The sequence below is a fragment of the Eptatretus burgeri genome, chromosome 1 (genome assembly GCF_056783735.1).
Source record: "Eptatretus burgeri isolate ZD-2024b chromosome 1, Ebu_testis_v1, whole genome shotgun sequence".
NCBI classification, from domain to species: domain Eukaryota; kingdom Metazoa; phylum Chordata; class Myxini; order Myxiniformes; family Myxinidae; genus Eptatretus; species Eptatretus burgeri.
In genome coordinates, this window is record NC_140961.1 from 80,167,857 (window position 1) to 80,191,492 (window position 23,636).

The 23,636-nt window shown below is 36.4% G+C and overlaps 2 protein-coding genes across 2 annotated transcripts in view; one reads left to right on the forward strand and one right to left on the reverse strand.

Annotated features, from left to right (window-relative positions):
* LOC147034822 (uncharacterized) overlaps positions 1-23,636 on the forward strand; it is a 497,607-nt gene that overhangs the window by 256,512 nt on the left and 217,459 nt on the right. The gene's annotated exons all lie outside the window — the stretch shown is intronic.
* The window catches only part of LOC147034826 (extracellular calcium-sensing receptor-like), a 43,563-nt gene continuing 29,104 nt past the window's right edge, over positions 9,178-23,636 (reverse strand). The window contains exon 3 of the mRNA XM_085890240.1: positions 9,178-9,595. Coding sequence (XP_085746366.1) covers positions 9,365-9,595 — 231 coding nt within the window. The 3' untranslated portion in view covers positions 9,178-9,364. The remainder of the gene's footprint in view (positions 9,596-23,636) is intronic.

Below are 23,636 nucleotides of genomic sequence, written 5' to 3' on the forward strand. Positions count from 1 at the left end.
CTCCACTTGGACTCTTTTCCAAATCTTAATTCATTCTTTCCAAAAGAGGAAATTCTCACTAAAGAGGAAATTCAGATTAAAGAGAGAATTCAAAGTAAAGAGGAAACTCTAATTAATGAAGAAATTCTAACTGAAGATGAAATTCTAATTATAAAGAAAATTCGAACTAAAGAGGAAATTCAGATTAAAGATGAAATTCTGATTAAAGAAGGAATTCTTACGAGAGAGGAAATTCAAACAAGGAATGAAATTCAAAGTAAAGAGAAAATTCTTACAAGTAAGGGAATTTATCCTTATGATTATATGGATTCATTTATGAGATTTAAAGAAACACAACTTCCTTCAAAAGAAAGTTTCTATAATAACCTTTATGAAGAAGAGATAAGTGATAAGGAATATAAACACGCACAAGAAATATGGAAAATATTTAAGATAAAGAACCTTGGAGAATATCATGATTTATATCTAAAAACAGATGTTTTATTGTTAGCTGATGTGTTTGAGGCTTTTAGAACACTCTGTCATAATAAAAATTGTTATGGATTAGACCCTGCCCACTATTTCACAGCTCCTGGTTTAGCTTGGAGTGCAATGTTGAAAATGACAAAACAAGATATAGATTTAATCAGTGATGTTGATATGCTTTTGATGATTGAGAAGTCCAAGAGAGGTGGAATATCACAAGTATGTTCAAAAAGATATGCGAAAGCAAATAATAAATATCTCCCAAATTATGATAGTGAAAAAGATAGTAATTATTTGATGTATTTTGATGCTAATAATTTGTATGGATGGGCAATGTCTCAATCTCTGCCTTATGGTAAATTAGAGTGGGTGGAAGAAAAGGATTATGAAAAGGCTTTGATGAATATTGTTATTTCTTCTCAAGAGGAATTGAATGACGAAGAAGAAGGTTATTATTTTGAAGTTGATTTGAGGTACCCGAGTGTTCTTCATAATAAGCATAAAGACCTTCCTTTTGCATGTGAGAAAGAAACCCCAAAGAAAGAATGGTTCAGTGATTATCATAAAAGTTTTAATATTAAAGGCAAATCAACAGAAAAGTTATTAACAACATTCTATGATAAAGAGGGATATGTTTTACATCAGAGAAGCTTAAAACAGTTTTTGAGAGAAGGATTGAGAGTAGCTAAAATTCATAGAGTTTTAAAATTTAAACAAAGTCCTTGGGTGAAAAAGTATATTCAATTCAATACAGATATGAGAGCAAATACAAAAGTAAAATTTGAAGGGGACTTTTATAAATTAATGAATAATGCTGTATTTGGAAAGACTATGGAAAATGTTAGAAACAGGCAAAACATTAGATTCGCAACATCTTGGAAAGAAGCTTCGAGATTGATAAATAAACCAAGTTTTGAGAGAGAAGAGGTTTTTTCAGAGAACTTTTCTGCAATTCATATGAAAAAGGAAAGTATTGTAATGGATAAACCAATTTATATTGGAACAGCAGTTCTTGATTTATCAAAGATATTGATGTATGATTATTTGTATAATGACTTAAAGAAAGAGTATGGTGAAAATGTTTCATTGTTGTATATGGACACTGATAGTTTTATCCTAGATATAAAAACTGATGATGTTTATGAAGATATGAAGAAAAATATTGGAGTATATGATACAAGTAATTTCAGCAAGAAGAGTGAGTTATTTTCCAAAAAGAATGAAAAGGTTATTGGTAAGTTTAAGGATGAGTTGGGTGGAAAAGTAATGAGTGAGTTTATTGGATTGAGAGCAAAGGCATATGCTTATAAGTATGGTGAACAGATTGATAAGAGGTTAAAGGGAATAAAGAAATATGTAATAAAGAAATCAATAACTTTTAGAAATTATTATAATTGTTTGATGAATAAGAAAGAAGAATATAGGAAAATGAATACAATAAGAAGTTATAAACATAACATATATAGTGAAGAAGTAAATAAAAAGGCATTAGGAGCCTTTGATGATAAGAGATTTATTTTAGATAATGGAATAGATTGTGTTCCATATGGATATTGTATGATAGAGTGTATAAAATAGATTATGTTTTAACGATGGGAAGATGGGTTAGGGTTTTTAAGGGCTACCGCCGAGTTTTTCACAATATATAAATGGTTAAACCAAGTATTAATCAAACTAAAGAGTGGAGAAAATCTCAGTCTTGGTATATAAATGGAAAACATAATGAATGTGAAAAATATCAAATAAGTCTTATTGAAAAAATAACTAAAACAAAGGTAAATAAAACAAATAAGCGAATCAATTTAAAAACTAGTAAGTTAGAGGATGTAAAGAAAAAATGAATATCCTTGAATGGACTGAAAACTTTGATGGTTATCAATTGAACAATGAAAAAACAATTTACTATAATCTCAAAATGATATGTGGCTCAGGAGGTGGCCAGATGAGAGCATTAAGAGAAGTTTATCATTTCGTAATGGCACAAAAGGGGTATCTTCAAAAATATAAAGATTCAAATGTTTTGTTTGTCAATATTTTAGATGGGGATTATTGTGCAAAGAAAATTAAACTATTGAAGGAATTTGAGAATGAACAAATCTTTATAGGTTCAATGAGTGAGCTGTTCAACCCCCAGGTGTTCAATTCAATGAGGTTCAACCTCCAAGTTAAAAGGGGAGACAAATAAATATACCTTGGGATAAAAAGGGGGTTTATTTTTAGGGAAAAAAAAAGGGAATCGCTGAAAATCCCCCATTCATTTACATGGGGAAAAGTGAGCCAGAATCAGTATTCTTACCCTACATATATATATATATATATATATATATATATATATATATATATATATATAATATTATATATATATATAATATTATATATATATATATATATATATATATATATATATATATAATATTATATATATAATATAATATATATATATATATAATATATATATAATATTATATATATATATATATATATATATATATATATATAATATAATATATATATATAATATAATATATATATATAATATATAATATAATATATATATAATATAATATATATATAATATAATATATATATATATATATATATAATATAATATATATATATATATATATAATATAATATAATATATAATATAATATATATATATATATATATATATATATATATATATATATAATATTATATATATATATATAATATTATATATATATATATAATATTACATATATATATAATATAATATATACATATATATATATATATATATATTATATATATATATATATAATATATATATATATATATATAATATTATATATATATATAATATAATATATATATATATATATATATATAATATAATATATTATATATATATATATACAATATATTATATATATATATATATATATATATATATATATATATATATTATATACATACGTATTTACATACATACATACGTATTTACACATAAATATATATACATATTATATAATATATGTATCTTCTTCTTCTTCTTTCGGCTGCTCCCGTTAGGGGTCGCCACAGCGGATCATCCATTATGATCCGCATAGTGATTTGGCACATGTTTTACGCCGGATGCCCTTCCTGACGCAACCCTGGTCGCCTCTTACGACACAGGGATATGGTACACCTATTTTAACCGGGGTATACACCGGCCCAGTATACTGGTACTCATTTCGCCGACCTTGGAAGGATGACAGGCTGAGTCAACCCCGTGGTGTATTAATTCAGTGGCTCAACGGGGCTTGAACTCAGGACCTCTTGGATCCCAAGCCGCTGCCCTAACCACTGCGCCAACACCAGGCTCATATATATATATATATATATATATATATATATATATATATATATATATACATATATATATATATATATATATATATATATATATATATATATATATATATATATATATATATATATATATATATATATATATATATATATATATATATATATATATATATATATATATATATATAGTTGTGGTTGACGAAATTCGCAAACCACCATTCAGGTCCCTTAGGTGAGATATCTCTGTAAGTATATGTGTAGTTAGGCCCAAACCCGTTGTTTCGAGGGAATAAATGTCATTCATTCGGGCTGCGACCCCTCTAGATAGCCGTTTTTCTTTTACTATCTTTATTTTGGACCAGCCGCCATTACTACCATCACAACCAGCACCAACCACGTCTCAACAGCCATCACACAACAACCACCAACCGCAACGCCGCTTCACAACAACAGCCACGACCCTTACCGTCACAACTCGCCCTCGCAACCATCGCATCACCGTCATTCCCACGCCGCTTGTGGGCACCGATACTGGACTCGTGCAGGGCGCGCACCGAGCAGCGGGTGCAGAGGCACAGCCTTTCCGAAGAAAACGGATCAAAAACGACTCACGCCCACTTCTGTTCCGTCCTATCGGCGAGCGTGGGGCGATTTGGCCCCGCCTCCAGGTGCGTCGGAGTGTGGTCGCTATATGCAGATTCGCGGATCAAAAAGCATTCACGCCCACTTTTCTTCTGTCCAATGGGGAGCCAGCCAGAGGTAAAGGGTCGAAGGTGAAGGAGCGAGGCCACGGGGGCTATAAAGGGCTGCGTTCGCTCGCCAAACAGGCAGTTCGGAGTTGAGTTGGGAGTCAAGTGGAGTTCGGAGTTGAGTTGGGAAGAGCCAGTCAAGAGAGGAGTCGGAGAAGGCAGTTGGACGGAGCTGTGGAGAGTTGGAGAGGTGGCGGCGGCGAAGGCAGTCGAGGGGGTGCTCGTGTCAGAGTCGGGGAGCCGCGGAGAGGAGAGGCCGGCAACGCGACCGAGGTCGTGGTGGAGACGCTCGTCGCGGGACCCGAGCCAGGGAGATATCCTCCTTCCCCCGAGCATCAACAACCCCCTCCTGTTTCCCCTCGCGCTGAGATAGTGCGAGAAGGGGGCCCCCTTCCCACCCCATTCCAGACACTGTCTGCGAGGCCCGCGGAGTCGGAGCGCCACCGCCATTTTGCGGCTCATCAGATGGGTAGGCCCGACGCAGTCTCGGCCCCAGGCCCGTCTGCCCCCATCATCCTTGAGGGTGGTCCTTTTCTTTTGCTTTGAGTATATGTGTTGTCGGCGCCGTCTGTGAAGTAAAACTGTATAAGTGTTGCCGTGTGCTCGGTAGTCGGTGGTATATCTGCATTGTGTTTTGCTTTTACATTTGCTTTTTGTGTATTATTGTGTGTTTCTTCTTCTTTTACATTTGCTTTTGGTGTAATTGTATATGTGTGCTTTCCGTTCATCGCGAAATAAATGTGCTTTATGTTGAACTGTTTTCCCGTTTCGCTTCGTCTTTTCCTTTATTGAATCTCCATCTTACTTCACGTAAAGGGTTGGTCGTGGGCTAAAACGCCCGATAATTAATCGAACCGTCCAGGTTGACGATAACACCGCTCGGTTATCCCGATAGTACGGAACGGGTCGCTTAAAGTGGCCCGTGTCCGAAGTCGACCTGCGGCGAGGTGCGGTCGCCCGATCTACCCTCCGTGTGGGTACTTAGGTAGGTCGAATTTGGCGAGCAACCCTATCCCACGCGGGGGCCGATTGGCACGATCGTGGTGAGGCCGAAAGTCCCACCCGTGACCAGTTCCTGGCGTTAGTCCGAGAGGGTCACGACGGGATTGTCCGTCCGGTGGGCGACGTGCCGCGATTCGAGTTACGTGGCCGTTCGCACGCCGGCGGGCACGAATCCGCAAAAATATATATACATATATACATATATCATGGTTTTGAAAAATTTACCCCAGGGGGATAGCATATAAGGACACAAACAGTAGGTGGACCGAGGATCAGTTATTTCATTAGTCTTTGCATAGATAGTCCTTGGTCCCTTGTCGAAGGGCTGCTTGGGGTGGTCATGCATTGGCTTGGCTGTATTTGTCCCATGTAATGTCTTCTCCCTCCCATTCTGTTACTTTCAATCTGCCTTCATTCACACCATCGATCTGTTCAATCCCTCTATTACTTTCAACAGACCCCCATTTTGCCAATTTCAACGGTTCACCAATAATCTCCCCTCCATCAAACATCCTTTCAACAGTCCCTCCTTTACCACATCGGTCTTACCTTCAATCCCGCTGCCGTTTGGTCATCCCTCGGTTGTGTGGGGTTCCTTTCCGTGTTCCCTCCATCCAAGCATTGCTTGGTGAACTTATTTTTTCAAGTAACCTTCAAGTCCTTCTTTTTTTTATTAGCACCTGAGTGTATGAAAATATATATATATATATATATATATATATATATATATATATATATATATATATATATATATATATATATATATATATATATATATATATATATATATATATATATATATATATAAATGAATGTTGGCCAAGTCCTTTGTTTAAGCAAGATTGAAGAAGAATACATGTTATGGTTAAAACTGCTCTTATGTGCCTTTTTGCTTTCTTGCTTACAAATACTTGCTTTTAAATGATTGCTTGCATGTGTATTTGTAATAAATAATTGTTTGTTGCTATTTACAATCTGTCTCAGTTGTCTTTTCCTTTATTGGTCTGATGTAGTGCATAAGTAAGGTTAGATGGGAAGTTCTACTCCAATAAATTATTTAGTTAGCCAGCACACACTCACTGTAATGCTTGGCAATAATCCGAATGTGCGCTGAGGTCACTGACCCCAATTAGTTGGCAGTCCACAGTTAAGGTATCACATGAAGTAGTGTAACACTGCCTGGATTGGCCATGCCAATCGGCGTTCATGGTTGCCCAGCAACCTGCTGGTGTGTGGAGTTACCTCTGCCCGGCAGCCTCAGGACTGGGTGTTCAGGAGGGACCCAAGTGCTTCCCCTCGTGGCAAACCTTGGAACCATGGATCTGCGACAATATACAGGGTGCCCCACAGAAAACCAGGTAATTTGAGATTTTGAGATTTATTTTGCTGTATTTTACCATATCAATAAACTAACATAAATTTTCTAACCGTTTTTTTATTTTATTTCAGAATGCAGCAGTTATCAAATTTTCAATGTGAGGTGATTGTTCTCTTTAAGAAAGAACATCCAAATTGGGGACTGCAGAAATAAACTGAAATAAACTCGACAAAACTGTACCAAATTTCCAGGTTTTCTGTGGGGCACCCTGTATATACGAGCAGGGTTTGCTTACACATTTTTTCATGTTTCCCATTGTCTCAGGTCGCTCACCTGCATTTGATTTATCATTTATTTATTTTCATTTTTGGGGGTTTTATTTATATTTTCATTTACAGATAATTTCCGACAGTTCAGTGATTTCTTTTCCTGGTGTATCGGCTTCGATATCCATCAGCACACAAAATTAAGGTGCTTCCCCATTGTCTTGGGGTGCTCACCTGCATTTTTTTCATTTATTTATATTTTCATTTATGGACGTTGTATGCTGCTTCTATGATTTTTTTTTCCCGGTGTTTGTCTTCGATGTTCATTGGCCCGCAAAGTTTCAGCTTTCTACGTCACCCAGAAGGTACCGATCTATAATATCAGTCAGCGAATGAGTCAGTCAGTCAGTGGTTCAAAAGAGCTTTATATATGACAAGATACACACATATCTATCGTGCATCTTCAATATCAAATGTGTTTCTGATGTCCTCCATTTTATTTTGAAACAAACTCCAATGTTCTGTCAAATCCTGTTGATCTTGAAAAAGCCTTCACAGAGTCAATCATTTCAAGAGGATTAAGTTAGAAGTACTTACATTTCATACACACAATATGTCACCCACACAACTAACAATTAAAATCACATAACATGATTCTTTCTTGGGCAAACCACATTTCAAAGTCCTTCCTTGGCACACTTGAACTTTTATACACCTACAAGGCCTTCATCCACAGCATGATGGAGTACTGCTCTCTCTCTCTCTCTCTCTCTCTCTCCTCCAGACTGGTTCCCCTGTCTCACATCTTGCTCAGCTTGATGCTGTAGAAAGCAATGCCTTCAAGATTATTGGAATCTCTCGTGATGAAGATGAGTTTATTGTCCACCCCATGTGTCTTGTCCACCCACCATTCCTCCCAATACCCTTTGTTTGTCCAAGTCTCCCTCAATCTTGGCCTTCTACTCTGCTGTTGGTGTTTTCCACCTCTCTCTCTCTCTACTCTTCCTTTTGCATCTTTTTACGTCCTGATCCATTCAGTGTACTTGCTTTTCCACGAGCCTCGACTGTGTATTCAAAAAAAAACATCGCATATTAGCAGAACAGTTTTCATGCAACACTCCTGTTAGTGATCTCTTTTCACATTTGAATGGCTACATCCATAATGTGATGTATTGCAAGCATATTGTACCTGCACCTCCAAGCCAGTTATTTTGAGACTGGACACACTATCTGGATAAGTATCTGACGAATCTAACCCTGTTGCTGAAATGCTGCACTTTTCCCAGATTCTTTATTCTTCAGCACTATTTTGTTGTACAAGGAAAAAAAAGCTGCATCATTTATGCTGCTTCTGCTGTGTATTATTATGTATGCTTGTTCCATCTGTTTTTAGAAAAACTAAAAGCCAATCACAAGCTGTTTTCAAATGACCATGTCAAGATCATGAGGTTAATATCAATTCAACAAATTCAAGAGATCACTTTGAAGAGTAAGCCCTTGAATTCCATTTCACACATCAGAAGCTCCTTTTCATTTTTTGACGTCATTTAAAATTCCTTCCTTACCCATTCATCATCTCCACCAAAATATTTTAATTTGGACAAACAAAAGATAGGAAGACTGGACCTGTAGCTTATCTGGGCCCTTGCCTAATGTTGTAATCCAAATTTGGTAGCATTCTGACTGGCAGGTCTGGAGAAGCAGATTTTGGAAGGAATTTTATAAGTCGGCCATTTTGACCTCCTTAAAGTCACGTGAGCAGAACAAGCTTTGCTTTCCCCATTGCCAGTCAGGAGCAGCAGAACGTTGCTGCCAAATTTCAGCCGGATCGGCCCAGTGGGTTGGCAGGAGAAATCTAAATAGGACGGATGGATGGTGCTCGATGACAATCCCTTATCTGGAATTCCAGTTCCAGATAAGCTAAAAATTATATTTATCAATAATCCAACAATAAAGAGTCTTTAAAGAATCCTCAATATGGTGTCGGTAATTAATTTCTCAGGGTAATTTCATGAAGTGAATGTGACAACTGAATGCATTTTAAAAGTATTTAATCCACTCAAATGGTACCATTATTGAACAGAAACAAATATAATAGACAAGGGATGTGGAAGAAAATGAGTAATTCAATACATAATGCATGTGACAATAGATACGTTTGATATGGTTAACAACAGATGCCAAAAAAACTGTACTTCTCTGTATTATGCATTTAAAAAAAGTGAAACTCATACCTTTGTGCTTCCTCCAGTCCACACAATATTTTCTCGTTTAATAACAAGTCTTGGCCAGTGGGGTAAAATAGATTCATAAGAACCCACTACTTTAAATTCTATTTCTCCCTGAACAACATGCCAGTTCAATAGCTCATAAATTGCAGGAGGGTCCCCATTTTCATCAAAATACATCACTTCATTATTATTATTAAGGAATCTGACATTTCGAAAGTAATGCACCAACTGGTAATTATATAAATAACAGAACATGTGTGAGAATCAAGTGCATACTGCATAAACTCTAACAATGTTACAACAGCATAGCTCAGAAGTACAGTAGTTCGTTGAGTACACACACACACACACACACACACACACACACACACACACACACACACACACACACACACACACACACACACACACACACACACACACACACACACACACACACACACACACACACACACACACACACACACACACACACACACACATTTGAGACCTGGTAGGTCTCCGTTCCATCTCCTGAAACCCACTCACGTGTGGGCATAGCAGCCTGCAAACAGAAACAATATATAGCATGATAATTCAAAAAAATATTGCCCCCAATATACTCGACTGCATCAGGAATTGCGTGGCAGAGGTATGTGCTCTACCGAGTGCCCTTCTAGTTTATCATTGTGATTGCATGACTGGTTAGATGAATATTCATCAGAAATGCACATCTAATACACCGTTGAAGAGGCAATTGAATACCTTTCAAATGATATATAGTACATGTACAACAATCAACGAACAGTATATTCAAAATGACACAGGGACCTGCTAAGGAACCACACCCCCGAAATTTCAGATTATGAAAATTGCTCCACACGATTATGGGTACTTAACAATAAGGTGTCTAAATTACAGTTCCAACCCAGCATACTCCATGTTAACATCTTTTTTCTCACCCAGGACATCCCAAGAAACAAAGATACCCACCAAGTAGAGTACTGAGGGGGTGGGTGGGGGGATGGAGGGGTGCACTGTAGTCTTGTCAATTCCACAGACTAAGTGGATGCTTTGTGGAATGATCAGTGGCTGCCTTTTGTCGGATTTGCCTTCCAGGAGCAGAATGCGAGTTGTTTCAAGGCAACTGCCTCACCAAGTATTCAGTGTACAAGGAGCAGGAGGATGGGTATGATAACTGAAGACAACAATAGATGAATTTGTGCATAAGGGAGAGCAAGTTTCTGTTGAGGAATTCCCAGGCTGATTTAATATCATTGGTGATCGATAAAGGATCAAGAACAGTCATGAAATACGTTGGCTGCTTGTTTGCCTGAGTGAACTGCCAGACTCACAAGAACTGAGGCTGTTCTCTAAGAATGAAGAGAGATGTTGACCTTCACAATCACTTGATCAGATGAACCAATTGGAGCAGAATAAGAGCATGAGATATTTGCAGGGAAGTTGGTCAAAATCAAATGCAGAATGGAGGATTTGCACCTTTTCATGTAATGCAGTGATGTTCGGGTGTTGTCAATAGACAGAAATCTGGGTGGAAAAATTTACAGATTTAGTTAGTCCCATCGAGACACAGAAGTCATTTGCTAAAGGGCCATGGCTGGTGAGAGTGGTGCAAATACCCAGCAAATTTGCATGGTGACAATTGAAATCACCACATATGAGAAAGAGAGAGTAGGGATGAGTGATTAAAAGTTTGTACATGTCATCTGAAAGGGAGATGTAAATCGAGTCATAATTGTTTGGAGGGCAGGACAACAGAAAGACAAACAAGAGATGGGAGCAGATGGCAAATCTCAGCCAGAAGTACTACTGAGGCTTGGAATGTGTAAGAGCAGAACACGGAGAGTGAGAAATGGAGTTCTTGATTTACAATGTGACTCTGCCATCAGGACGAGGTTCTGGGATCAAACCAGAGGAGACAATAGCCATGGAGAGATACTAAGGAGTCAGGGACGTTCTGTTGAAGGACAGATTCTATTAAAGAGATGATGTCCGGTTTGTCATTATTGGCATGGATTGAGAGACCTGTCAGGTTGGAACATAGGCTTCAGATGTTTGAGGTCCACACAGTTAGGGACGGAGGAGGAGGTGCTTGTGTAGTGCAGGAATGTGGAGGGGGGCCAGGAGAGGGTGCAGGGAGGGAGAAGCTGGTTGGTGGTGCGGGACTGCAACAAAACTGGATGTGGAGCTGGACTAGAGCAAAGCTGGGGAGGATGTGGGGATGGGGCGAAGCTGGGGGGGAGCTGGGGGAGCTGTGAGGGGAGGCGCTGGGGGAGCTGTGAGGGGGTAGGGCTGGGGGAATGAGATATGGACGAGCAGGGGAAAAACTGCGAGTGTGAGAGGTGGGGTGGGGGATGCCGCGATGGGCCATGATGAGGGAGAAGTTGAGAGGGTGTGGGACAAGGTGGAAGCTGAGAGTGGGTGTGATGAGGGTGAAGCAGAGGGTCATTTTTCTCAGTGATATTAAATAAGGTATTATAAGTTTCCATGGACAATAAAGATGCCTCATATTCTTTTGTTGCGTCAATTTGTCGTAGGTATGGGAATGAAGATGTGTGGTCGCTTGTTGTGAAATTAAAACTTAGGATTGTGCTTCTCATCTTATTTAAATATTGAATAAAATATCTTTGTATTCTCATTCTTCCTACTTTTACCAGAAAGACAATCCTATAATTAAGAGAGTCCAGCAGATCAATATATACTCAATCATCATTACTTTCCATGCCCAATGGTTGATCAAATTACTTTGATTCATCCCTCACAGTTGAACCTTCTTTTCCATCTTTTGTTAGAAGAAACATTAATCTCGGAGTTAGTTTAACAGGGAGGAGCAGAACTCAAGAACTTTAATTCATCATTAAATATCAATACCTTTTCTTGAACAAGGTTAAATATTGCTGGTTGTTCTGTTGAAATGAGTCCTGCTTTGGTTTCTGAATCCACTGAATATTCATTGTTTTGAAGAGCATTCACAATATAATAAGGGGGTTGATTAATCTCTTCCAGTTGTTGAAATAATCCATCATCATCATCATCTTCTAATTCTCCGACATGCCCTAATTCTTCCTCCGTCATTTGACTGAAAACTTTCAACATTTGAAGTATTTTCGGAGTATATTCTATTGTGGGAACTGTGGAAGCATTTATAATTTTTTTTTGGAAGTTTTTAAAAGTGGTTAAAAAAATTTCTCTTGTTTTCTTTCAAATGCTTCTTCACACATTAGTTTCTGTCTGCGTTTCTTCTTTATATCTTCCTGTTGTGTTACAACTTTTGAAACCAACTCTTGATGCTCCTTAAATCTTCTTGCTCTTTCTTTCACATTCATTTATTTATTGGAAAATATCATTCACTGAATTATAAAGATCAACAGGGAAATTTTCCTTTTCTTCATCATTAAAGTATATGTGTTCAAATAAATTATTTTCTTTAAATATTTCATCAAACTCTTTGTTAACATTAATAAGAGTTGTAATTTCTTCTTCACTAATACTTGTATCTCTGCTTTTCATACGTTTGCGTTGAGTTTCTTCAACATCAAAACCGAATGATAAAATCTTAACCCCATTACCATTCAGATGTTTAATAATTTGTCTCATTCCTTATGGATTAGTTTCTAATATCCCAAGACCACCAGATTTTAGTTTCTTTAACTCACTCTTACAATGTGAATATTTTGTTGTACCAAGAGAAACCTCCTCAAATATTTGGTCTTCATTCCTCAATCGCATATATTCCTCCACTGAAATATAGTAATAATCTTCACCTTCTAATACTCCACCTCTTATTGCTCTCGTTGATGTAGATAAAATGCATATCACGGGGTGTTTTTAAAGTAAATTTACAATATTCTCATTTGTACTTTCCAAGAACCTTGATTTATTCAAGTTCTTTCCAGATGCAGATTTACCCACAAGATTTATAATAATAGTTGTCATTTTTTATATATGTAATTGTTTATAAAATAAAAAATATATCCCCTAATATCTCATCTTGTTTCACAACAATATATTTATATTTTTCAGTCACGTGCTTCATTCATATAATCCCCAAATTCCTTTTTACAACATAATGTAGAACAATTGTCTCTCCAAAAATTGTTTATGTCGATTGAATTTAACTTGAATAAAACAAAAGTATTAGCATTGTTTGTTATGGAACGACGAGGGAGTTGAAAGTATGATTGACTAAGATAAATACAATTACAACAAGAATGTCTTCCTCTTGTGTCGTAGCTGTCTATTACCATTTGGTTTCTCTCATTAACACAATCATCAAAGATAACGAGGTTCTTTATTTATTTATCCAAATCTTGGGGAGAAGGTATATCATCCGTATTATCACTAAGAATACAAGTTATCGGTTTTGATTTCTTTTTATATCTCTGTGTATCACAAAATAGTTGTATTATATCTTCAATATTGTAATCATTTAGTTTGTTTTGAAGTTTAAATTAACCAATTATATCTTCTTTTTTAAGATCAGCATTAAAACCTTGTGAGAATACTTGATACTCAGGTTGAAAACTCCACTTTGTGAAAATTATTAAATTATCATAATCTAAAAAGTTGGGAGTAAGGAGCATCTTTAAAAGTAATCAGGTTTTTCCACATCTACTTGAACCAACTATGAGACATCTTAATGAATTTGGAAGATTTTTATGGTTGTTAAATTTTATCTTATTTTCCCAAATGGGTAAAAAATCATTCATTTATATATTTGGAAAACAGGTTATTTAATTTATTATTGGCTTTTTTCGAAACACTATATTTTATCCTCAGTTCGGGTTTAATTTCAAGATAATCCATTATTTTATTTGTACAATATCTTGTGCTGATATTTCCCTGAAAATGACAATCGTGAATAATATATAACAACAATCCTTTGAACATTTCTCTTATACGTTCATTTTCTTCCATTGTCAGGAAAGTTGTATTATCACCCTCATACTTTACATTCATTTCTCCAATCAATCTTGTCAAGTAATTCATTTTTGGTGAAAATCTAAAAGAATTATATTCCTTTTTATATTTTTTATTGTCATTAATTAGAAGATAATCACAGAATATACATAGTTCATAGGCTTTTGACTCTATCACATGCAGGATAATTCTCAAATTTGTCATATGGAGAATCAGGGAATCCAGGAGGCTCAAAATCTAGTAAACTATTCATATTTCTAAAGTAAAACTTTTCTTAAACTAAAATTCATCTTTGGTATCATCTTCGGTACTTTCACAATCATCTATAAAACTACTTTCATAACTATCGTTTGAACACAAACTCTCAGTATCATAACTGTCGTTTGATAGTCTGGCAGCCATTGGCTAAAGTGTGTTTTGGAGTACATACACAATTTTATTGCAGATTCTGGTAACATAGACTATACTAAACTCAAATCTGAGTGATGCCACTTTGTCACGCTTCAGCAATTTTTTTAGGAGCAAAATTCAAAATGGCCACCATCAAAACCGTTTTTTGGCCGTAACTTGGCCAAAATCGAGATATGAACCCGATTTCAGTAGCAAACCCTTTGTTTTGGGCGTCAAGGAATACACTATGTTTAAATAAACCATATCATCCATATAAATAGTCCATATTGCAATATTGGTATATCAGATACCATATTTTGACTAAAATTGTAATCATTATTGACCAATTGTTGAAGTTTAGACCTATAAAGCTTGACCCAAATAATATCAAGGGTACATACAATGAAGACACTGAAAGGTTGCTGATGTGCTTTTATTGTGTTTATATATATATAGCTGTAGCACGGTTCCAATTCAGTTTCATGGTATAGTGAGAAAAGTGTTAAAAAATAATTTTTCACAGAGCAGTTTTTCCCCAGTACAGTTGTGACCGTTACTTGAGGAGTTTCTTCGGGGAAACCATGTGATGAGACATAAACCAGGGATATGGAATGCTTTGTGGTCAGATATGTTCATCGAATCGACTTTCATGAGGTACGGACACAGCCCAGGTGGGATCGTAGGTATCACACTGAAACCATCATCCCTGAAAAGATGGGCGCTGTGTCTGCATATATGCAGCCAACGTGTGAAAGACATTTCTGAGCTTAAGATGAATGGTTCCCAAGTTTCAGTAACAGTCCACAAAGAAGAAATGCCCGCCCATAAACAATCAGATGCAGAAGACAGACAGAACCTACGAGAAAGATTCGCCACATGTATTGATCCTCTACAACCAGCGAATCACCCAGATGGGCTTGTGAACATTGTAAATGGATGAATGAGTCCAAATATTGTCAACGGTGACATTTCTGTTGGCATAGGAGTCAAGCAGATGAAGGAGTATGAGGAGCAATGGCCAGACAGCTTCAACAAGCCGCTCAGCAAACAAGTAGTCACGATGGCAGTATCCCGAAAGCAGATAAAGGTCGGACAAACACTTGTATATGACACGGGGCTCATATATTCAAGAGTATTGGGCCTTCAGGCAGTGAGGGACATCAACCTGAAAGATATCCTGAAGTTTGAGCTCGCCCCAGTACCGCCTTCTATGTTTGAAGATAACGGTGACATGCGAATCAAAAAATCGAAAGCAGTCTTGAATCAGAAATTGCAGGTAGAGATGTCTGACAGAATGTTTCCAGCTGATGGAGCAATCATTGTAGATGGTTGTGCTATGCTATGGGTGATTCATTGGCCATCAAAAGGAACAGTAGAGGACTATGTGCAGAATCTTTTTTCTTATTTTAGAGATAATCTGAAGATATGTGATACATGTTTGCTCTTTGACCGGTATTATGACAACAGCATCAAGAAAGTCACGCGAACCGCTCGTGCAGCCAAAGATGCCAGTCGACGACACCAGCTGAATCTGATGATGCCACTCCCTAAAGATCGTTTTGACAGTGACAGAGAACAAAGTCCAGTTAATAAATATCATTTGCAGCTACATCAAAGACCATCCTGAAGCATTTTCTACCAACACAAAGCTCACATTAACTGGACCTAACCCAATTCCCATGGAAATTGCAGGATACCAAGTAGTAGAGAGGTCTGACCAAAGAACCACTCACGAAGAAGCCGATGTTATTATGGTACAACAAATGGTCCTTCTAGCCTCATCAGGAGTTCCGACTATCCGGGTAATTTCAGACGACACAGATGTATTCATATTGCTGTTGCATTTTTACCAACTGAAGGAACTGGCATGCAACCTTGTGATGGCTGGTACAAGTTGTGACAGATCGTCTGTTGACATCAAGGCGACAGTGCAGAAGCATGCACATATTATCACCCAAGTTCTGGCAGCACATGTGGTGTCTGGATGGGACACAGTTGCCTACCTGTGGGGTATCGGAAAAGGCACAATTGTGAAACACCTCAAAGATGGTCGTCAATTAAATTATCTTGGTGATCTTGATGCAGAATTTCCAGATGTCATATCTGAAGCAACTGCCTTCTTTACTGCTTGCTATGGATCCCAGGAAACAGAAGACATGTCAGCTATTCGATTTGATGTCTGGTCTTCAAAGATGGCTAACAAGAAGCTGACATCAGCACCAGAGTTAAAAACTCTACCACCAACCACTGTGGCTTTCATCCAACACGTTCTCAGGGCGCACTTGCAGGCAGCAATATGGTGGGCTGCATTAGATCCAGACCCACCATTGATCGATCCAACGCGTCATGGATGGTCACATGTAGAAGTGTCGAGCATGTTACTCCCTGTGTCTCTGCCTCCGGATGTCATCAGAGCTCCTGATAATGTTCTCAAGATGATCAGGTGTGGGTGCAGCTCAATGCAACCCTGTGCAACGAATTGATGTAGTTTCTCTGCCGCCATGCTCTCCTGTTCATTGTTCTGTGGCTGCCATGGTATGGAGGAATGTCAGAACGACCAAACAAAGTCTGTATCAGCAAGCGAAGCTGTGGAACTTGAGTGAACACTAGTTATTTGATTTATGCAGCTGTCTTGTATGTAAGATTGAGTGAAAGAAAGATTGAGTGAAAGCAGAATGAAAGAAGTTCATCAGCAACCAATCAGTGTATTCATAGTTGATAGCATGTACAGACCCCTTTTTGGATTTGAATTTGTGTAAAATTTGTGTAAACCTTGCTTATTACATTTATTTGGTTATGTGTTAATATAATTAATTATAGTTTGTAGTTACCTAATCTTTGTATTACTCAACTGTACTGTTGGAAATGAAGATATGCAATACAATACAATATACTGTTACAATACAATACAATATACTGTTTACCACTTAAATCAGGTTCATATAGATCTTGGGCATAGTTACGGCTGAAAATAGTTCGGACGATATTTTTTCAGTCAAAATATTATATCTAAATAGATAAATTGCAATATAGACTGTTATTATGAGTTGTATGGTTTATTTAAACATATCAGTGTATTCCTTGACCGCCAAAACATAGGGTTTGCCCCTGAAATCGTGTTCATATCTCGATTTTTGGCCGAGTTACAGCCAAAAAACGGTTTTGATGGTGGCCATTTTGAATTTTGCTCCTAAAAAAAATTGCTCAAGCATGACAAAGTGGCATCACTTGGATTTGAGTTTAGTATCATCTATGTTACCAGAATCTTCAATAAAATTGTGTATGTACTCCAAAACACACCTCGGGTAAAATTGCAGTTCTGCATCCAGACTATGAACACAAACTCTCAGTATCATAACTGCCATCACTCTCATAAACTTCAAAATCATCAGTTGAATAATGACTCGTATTTAATTAGTAGAAAAAACGTTACCATCGATTTCTATATACGTTTTTTTCATTAACAGATTCAACGCCTTCATTTTTTATATGAAAGGTATTTTTAAAATGATCCTTAACTACTATTGAACGAAATGTCATTTCACCTGACGTATTAACATCCTTTATTTCATCAGGATTGACATCTTTTGGGTTGTTGAAAAAAATACAAATTTTTCCTTGCATATTACAGATGGTCTTATCTTTTCTTTCTCAAGCTTCATCCATAATGTTTTTCTTTTTTGATACTTTTCCTTGTTTCATTGCTTTTTCTCATTTTGAATATATTACGAGAAGGAGAGGAGAAACTTTTGTAAGAGATACTTTAATTGATGTTCTTCCAGATATACTAAAAGCCCTTCCACTGAAGGAAATTGAAGAATTCATATTATTCACCATAATTGTTTTTACCCAATAGTTGTTGTATTTATCTTTGTTCAATGTTACATCCTTGACATATTTCTCAGTATCTTTTACAAATGAAGAGATTGATTGAAACTTGTCTTTTGTGTCTTGATACATTGTCTTTATTAAGTGAAAAGAGTTGGAGAATAAAATGATTTTAAGCACAGATTCACCTTTAAATTAAAGGAAATTTTCATCAAGAAAATTTTATTTTAAGCAAAGTTTTATTACACAAATATGGTGAATACAACGCACTGCGATGTTTGTAATCATTAATATAAATGTTATAATATACAGCTTCAAAGCAACAGACACACATTCATTCTTTTCAGAAAAATATCTCCATTAACCAAGAAACAAAACATTGTGACAGATGTGATAATGATATTCTTTATTTTTTTTTATAATAAACACCTTCAATCACGCAAACACAAGATCAATGAAGAAAGGTAAGCTAAATTCTCCATTGAAAACACTGATGGGGCATTTAACGTGCATATAAAAATAAGATTGTTTCGTTTTCAAGACCCTGGACCATCTTCAATCATCAAAGCTGTTGATATGGTTAAACAAAGTACTGAAACTATAATTAAAAACACATTAAGTGAAATGAAAACTTTTAAGTTTTATATGGGAGTAAAACTGAATATGGTAAGACAAGACGATGAAACTACTCCCTATAATTATGAGGACAAACCCTCACTTTATGTCATCATTTCAAGATTTTGTAAGATGTGATGTTTACGACGAACTCCAGAGACAAGAACAAGATGTTGATAACACTGTAGTAGGTTGTGCATTTACTATTACAAAAATAATATTTTTAGACATACACATCTTAAAATCAGATCCTCTTCAAGCTTCTTCTGATATTGATTTACCAAAAGAGATAAAACTTAAGAAAGTGGTTGTTAATATTCAAAACAAAGATAATAAATGTTTTCTATGGTCTGTTCTTGCTCAGTTACATCCTCCACAATGGAATCCTGAAAGGGTTGAACATTATAAGAAATATGAGAATACATTAAATGTTATAGATTTAAAGTTTCCAATGTCATTGAGAAATATTCCTAAATTTGAGAAAATGAATAATATATCTGTTAATGTATATGGATTAACAGATACAAACAAAGTTCAGATATTAAAGATTTCAAATAACTCTGAAAATGATGAAACACACATTGACCTTCTCTACTTTACTTCAAAGGAAAAATCACATTATGCTTTCATCAAAAATTTCTCAAGATTAACCAAATCACAACTACATAAGAGAAAATGTAAAATGTATCCTTGTAAGAGATGTCTCAACTCCTTTCACACAAAAGAACGATTAAATCAACATTCAAAATATTGTAGTAATCATAAATCAACCATAATCAATTTACCAAAAGCAGGTTCAAACATATCATTCAAAGATTTTAACAAATCAATAAAACATCCGTTTGTGATATATGCTGATTCTTAAAATATCCTTGAAAAGATAGATACTGTTTCTCCAAATCCAAATAAATCATACACAAATAAATATCAAGAACATACTCCTTGTGGGTTCTGTTATTCTATCAAATCATCTGTTGGTGATGAATACAACAAGTTATAACTTTATAGAGGAGAAGATGCCTCAGAGGAGTTTGTAAGAGGATTGGAAAAAGACTGTATAAGACGAAGAGAAATAATGGTGAAAACCTATAAACCAATGTTATTAACAAAGGGAGAGAAAAAGAAATTTAGAAAGAACAGTATCTGTCATATTTGTGAGGAGAAAATTGAGCGAGAGGTCAAGGTTAGGGATCACTGTCATCTTTCTGGTAAATATAGAGGTCCAGCTCATTCCCGTTGTAATCTAAAGGCCCGGTCACACCTTGACGTTTTAGCCAGCGATGGCAACGTATTAAAATGTATCTAAAACGCTGGCTTACGTTGAACTTTTGATGTTTTTTTTTTAAAGATTCGGACGTATTCATAGTGACTTGGTCTTATGTATAACGCATTGGTAACGGACACAGAACGTTTCGTTGTGTTATAGATAACTTATACCAACGAATGCTGAACCTGTTGTCGGCCTACACAACCGATGCCCAACGATAGTCTAACTTAGGCATAGCGCGTTGCACGCATCGCCGACGATGTCGTGACGTAGCCTATTAAAAGGCTGACGCACAACGATTCGAATCATAACTGCCGTAGAAATGGAAGTGTCAACATCGCGGTCACACCTTGGCGATCTTGCCAGCGTATGCCGACCTAAGAAAAATGTGTCTAAAACGTTGGGGCACGTCAAATACGGTATGAGTAAGTTTGGTATACGTGAGTACAACGCTAAAGTACGCTATCATACGTCATAGTAAGTAGAGTACGTCAAGAAATTTTAAACATGTTCAAAATTTTACGATGTACTCGGCGTATGACACACGTTCCGCATGCGATGGGGATAAGTTTTACACACGATATGTGGACGCTTACACACGTCCACAAAGGCTACTTATAAGCTACTCATAAGTCGAAACACGTCGCGGTAATGTCTTTTTTACGCGAAACTTATTTCTAACTTATGTTTGACGTGCTTTGAACCAATTCTGTACGTAGTCCCAACACACATCGACGTATGTCGACGTATTCCAATAACGTCTTCCGGTCGACAAAAAAAAAAAAAATTAACGTGTTTCTAGCTTACAACTGCCATATAAAGACGTGTTCCCAGCGGTTTTGGGAATTGGTATATAAAAATGCTGCTCATAAAAGGGGAACCCAACAGTGTTTTCGAGTCCTTTTTAAGTCGATGTCCATGTCAGCAGTAACAGTATCAGTATCAGTATTAGTATTAGTATTAGTAGTAGTTTGTTCATGTTGGCAGTAGTAGGTGAGTGTGAGGGGGAGGGTGTGGGTTATGATGGATCGTCCTTGCGTTTAACGATTTAACGATTTAAATGATAAACTCAACGATTTAAATGGCTGCATCTCCACTATTGAAAGTAGACGCTTGCGCTCAACAATTGGATTTTTTTACACTCAACGACTTTTAAACGGTACCACTCAGCTATTTTCATTGTTTACAATGAACGATTTAAATTGCTGTCACTCGCCTTTGTTTTTTGACGTTGGCGCTCGGAAATTTTAATCGTTTCTATTGAACGTGCTAAATCGCTCAAACCCCACTATTGAAAGTAGACGCTTGCGCTCAACAATTGGATTTTTTTACACTCAACGACTTTTAAACGGTACCACTCAGCTATTTTCATTGTTTACAATGAACGATTTAAATTGCTGTCACTCGCCTTTGTTTTTTGACGCTGGGGTTTGGAAATTTGAAGCGTTTCTTCTGAACGTGTTAAAACGCTCAAACTTGACTATTTTAAATAGACGCTGCCAATGGACAATTGGAATCATAGCCAAGCTTGACATCGAAGTGTGAACATCCTCGTCATGCCGAAGAAAAGTTTGAAGAATGCTGCAAATAAGTGTCCTGGCCGTGGCCGTGGACGCTGACGCAAGGACGATCCATTATACCGACGTCTTTCAGCCTATGAGTAACTTAAAAGTAACGTCTGTCGATGTGTGGCAACGATCGCGTAACGTGCCAACAACACGTTAATCATAGGTTAGAAATAAGTTTCGGGTACGCTAAACATTACCTCGGCGTGTCTCAACTTATGATTAACTTACAAGTAGCATGTGTTGACGTCTGTCAACGATCGCAGACCGTGCATACAACTTGTGGCCAGCGTAGCGGAACGTGTGAGTCATACGCCGGCATACGTCGTGAAATTTCAAGCATGAAAAAATTTGAGGGCAACCAAAAAGTACAACGTTTAAAGCCAGCGTACAACGACGTATGGCAGTGTTTTTCAGCGTGCTCTCAATGTTATCAAAACTTACCCATAACGTATTCAACGTGTGCCAGCGTTTTAGAAAAAAAATTCAAAAATCGGCATACGTTGGCTAAAACGTCAAGGTGTGACCGGGCCTTTAATTACAAGCCTCGAAACTTTATTCCTGTTTTTCTTCGCAATAATGCTCACTATGACATACATCTATTTATGAATGAACTTTCAAAGACATCTGGAGATATTTCTGCCATTCCTAACACAGATCAAAAATACATCTCATTCACAAAAAACAATTCGAACATCCCCCATAACCAATATCAGATTTCTTGACGCATAAAAGTTTTTGTCAAGTGCATTATCTAACTTCGTATCAAGTATTAAAAACTTCCCAAATCTTAAATCACATTTCTCCAATCAAGAAGAGATTGATCTCTTATCACAAAAGGGAATATATCCGTATGACTATATGAATTCATTTCAGAAGTTTAAAGAAACACAACTTCCTTCAAGGGAAAGTTTATATGGGAAGTTAAATACAACTCATATTTCCGATAGAGATTTTTCACAAGCTTAAAAGGTTTGGGAGAAGTTTAATATTAAGAATCTTGGAGAATATCATGATTTGTATCTTAAAACTGATGTATTGTTATTGGTTGATATGTTTGAAACTTTTAGAACAGTCTGTCATAATAAAAATTCTTATGGATTAGACCCCGCTCACAATTACACAGCTCCGGGCTTTGCTTGGAGTTCTATGTTAAAAATGACAAAGCAAAATTTGGAATTAAACAGTGATATAGATATGCTTTTATGATAGAGAAGGCTAAAAGAGAAGGAATATCTCAAGTATGTTCCAAGAGAGATGGGAAAGCAAATAACAAATATCTTCCTGCTCATAATAAGAATGAGGACAACTCTTACCTGATGTATTCTGATGCTAACAATTTGTATTGGTGGGCTATGTCTCAATCTTTACCTTATGGAAAACTTAAATGGGTAAAAGAAAAACATTATGAAAAAGTTTTACTTGACATTGTTATCTCCTCTCAAAAAGAATTGGATGAAGCTGAAGTTGGATATTATTTTGAGGTTAATTTAAAAAGACCCAGAAGAACTTCATAACAAACATAAAGACCGACCTTATGCCCCTGATAAAGAAAGTCCAAGAAAAGAATGGTTAATTCTTTTCGAACATATTGATTGTTTTCTTATATGAACATATTGATATAAAAGGTAAATCTCCAGAAAAACTACTTACAACATTAAATGATAAATAAAGTTATGTTTTA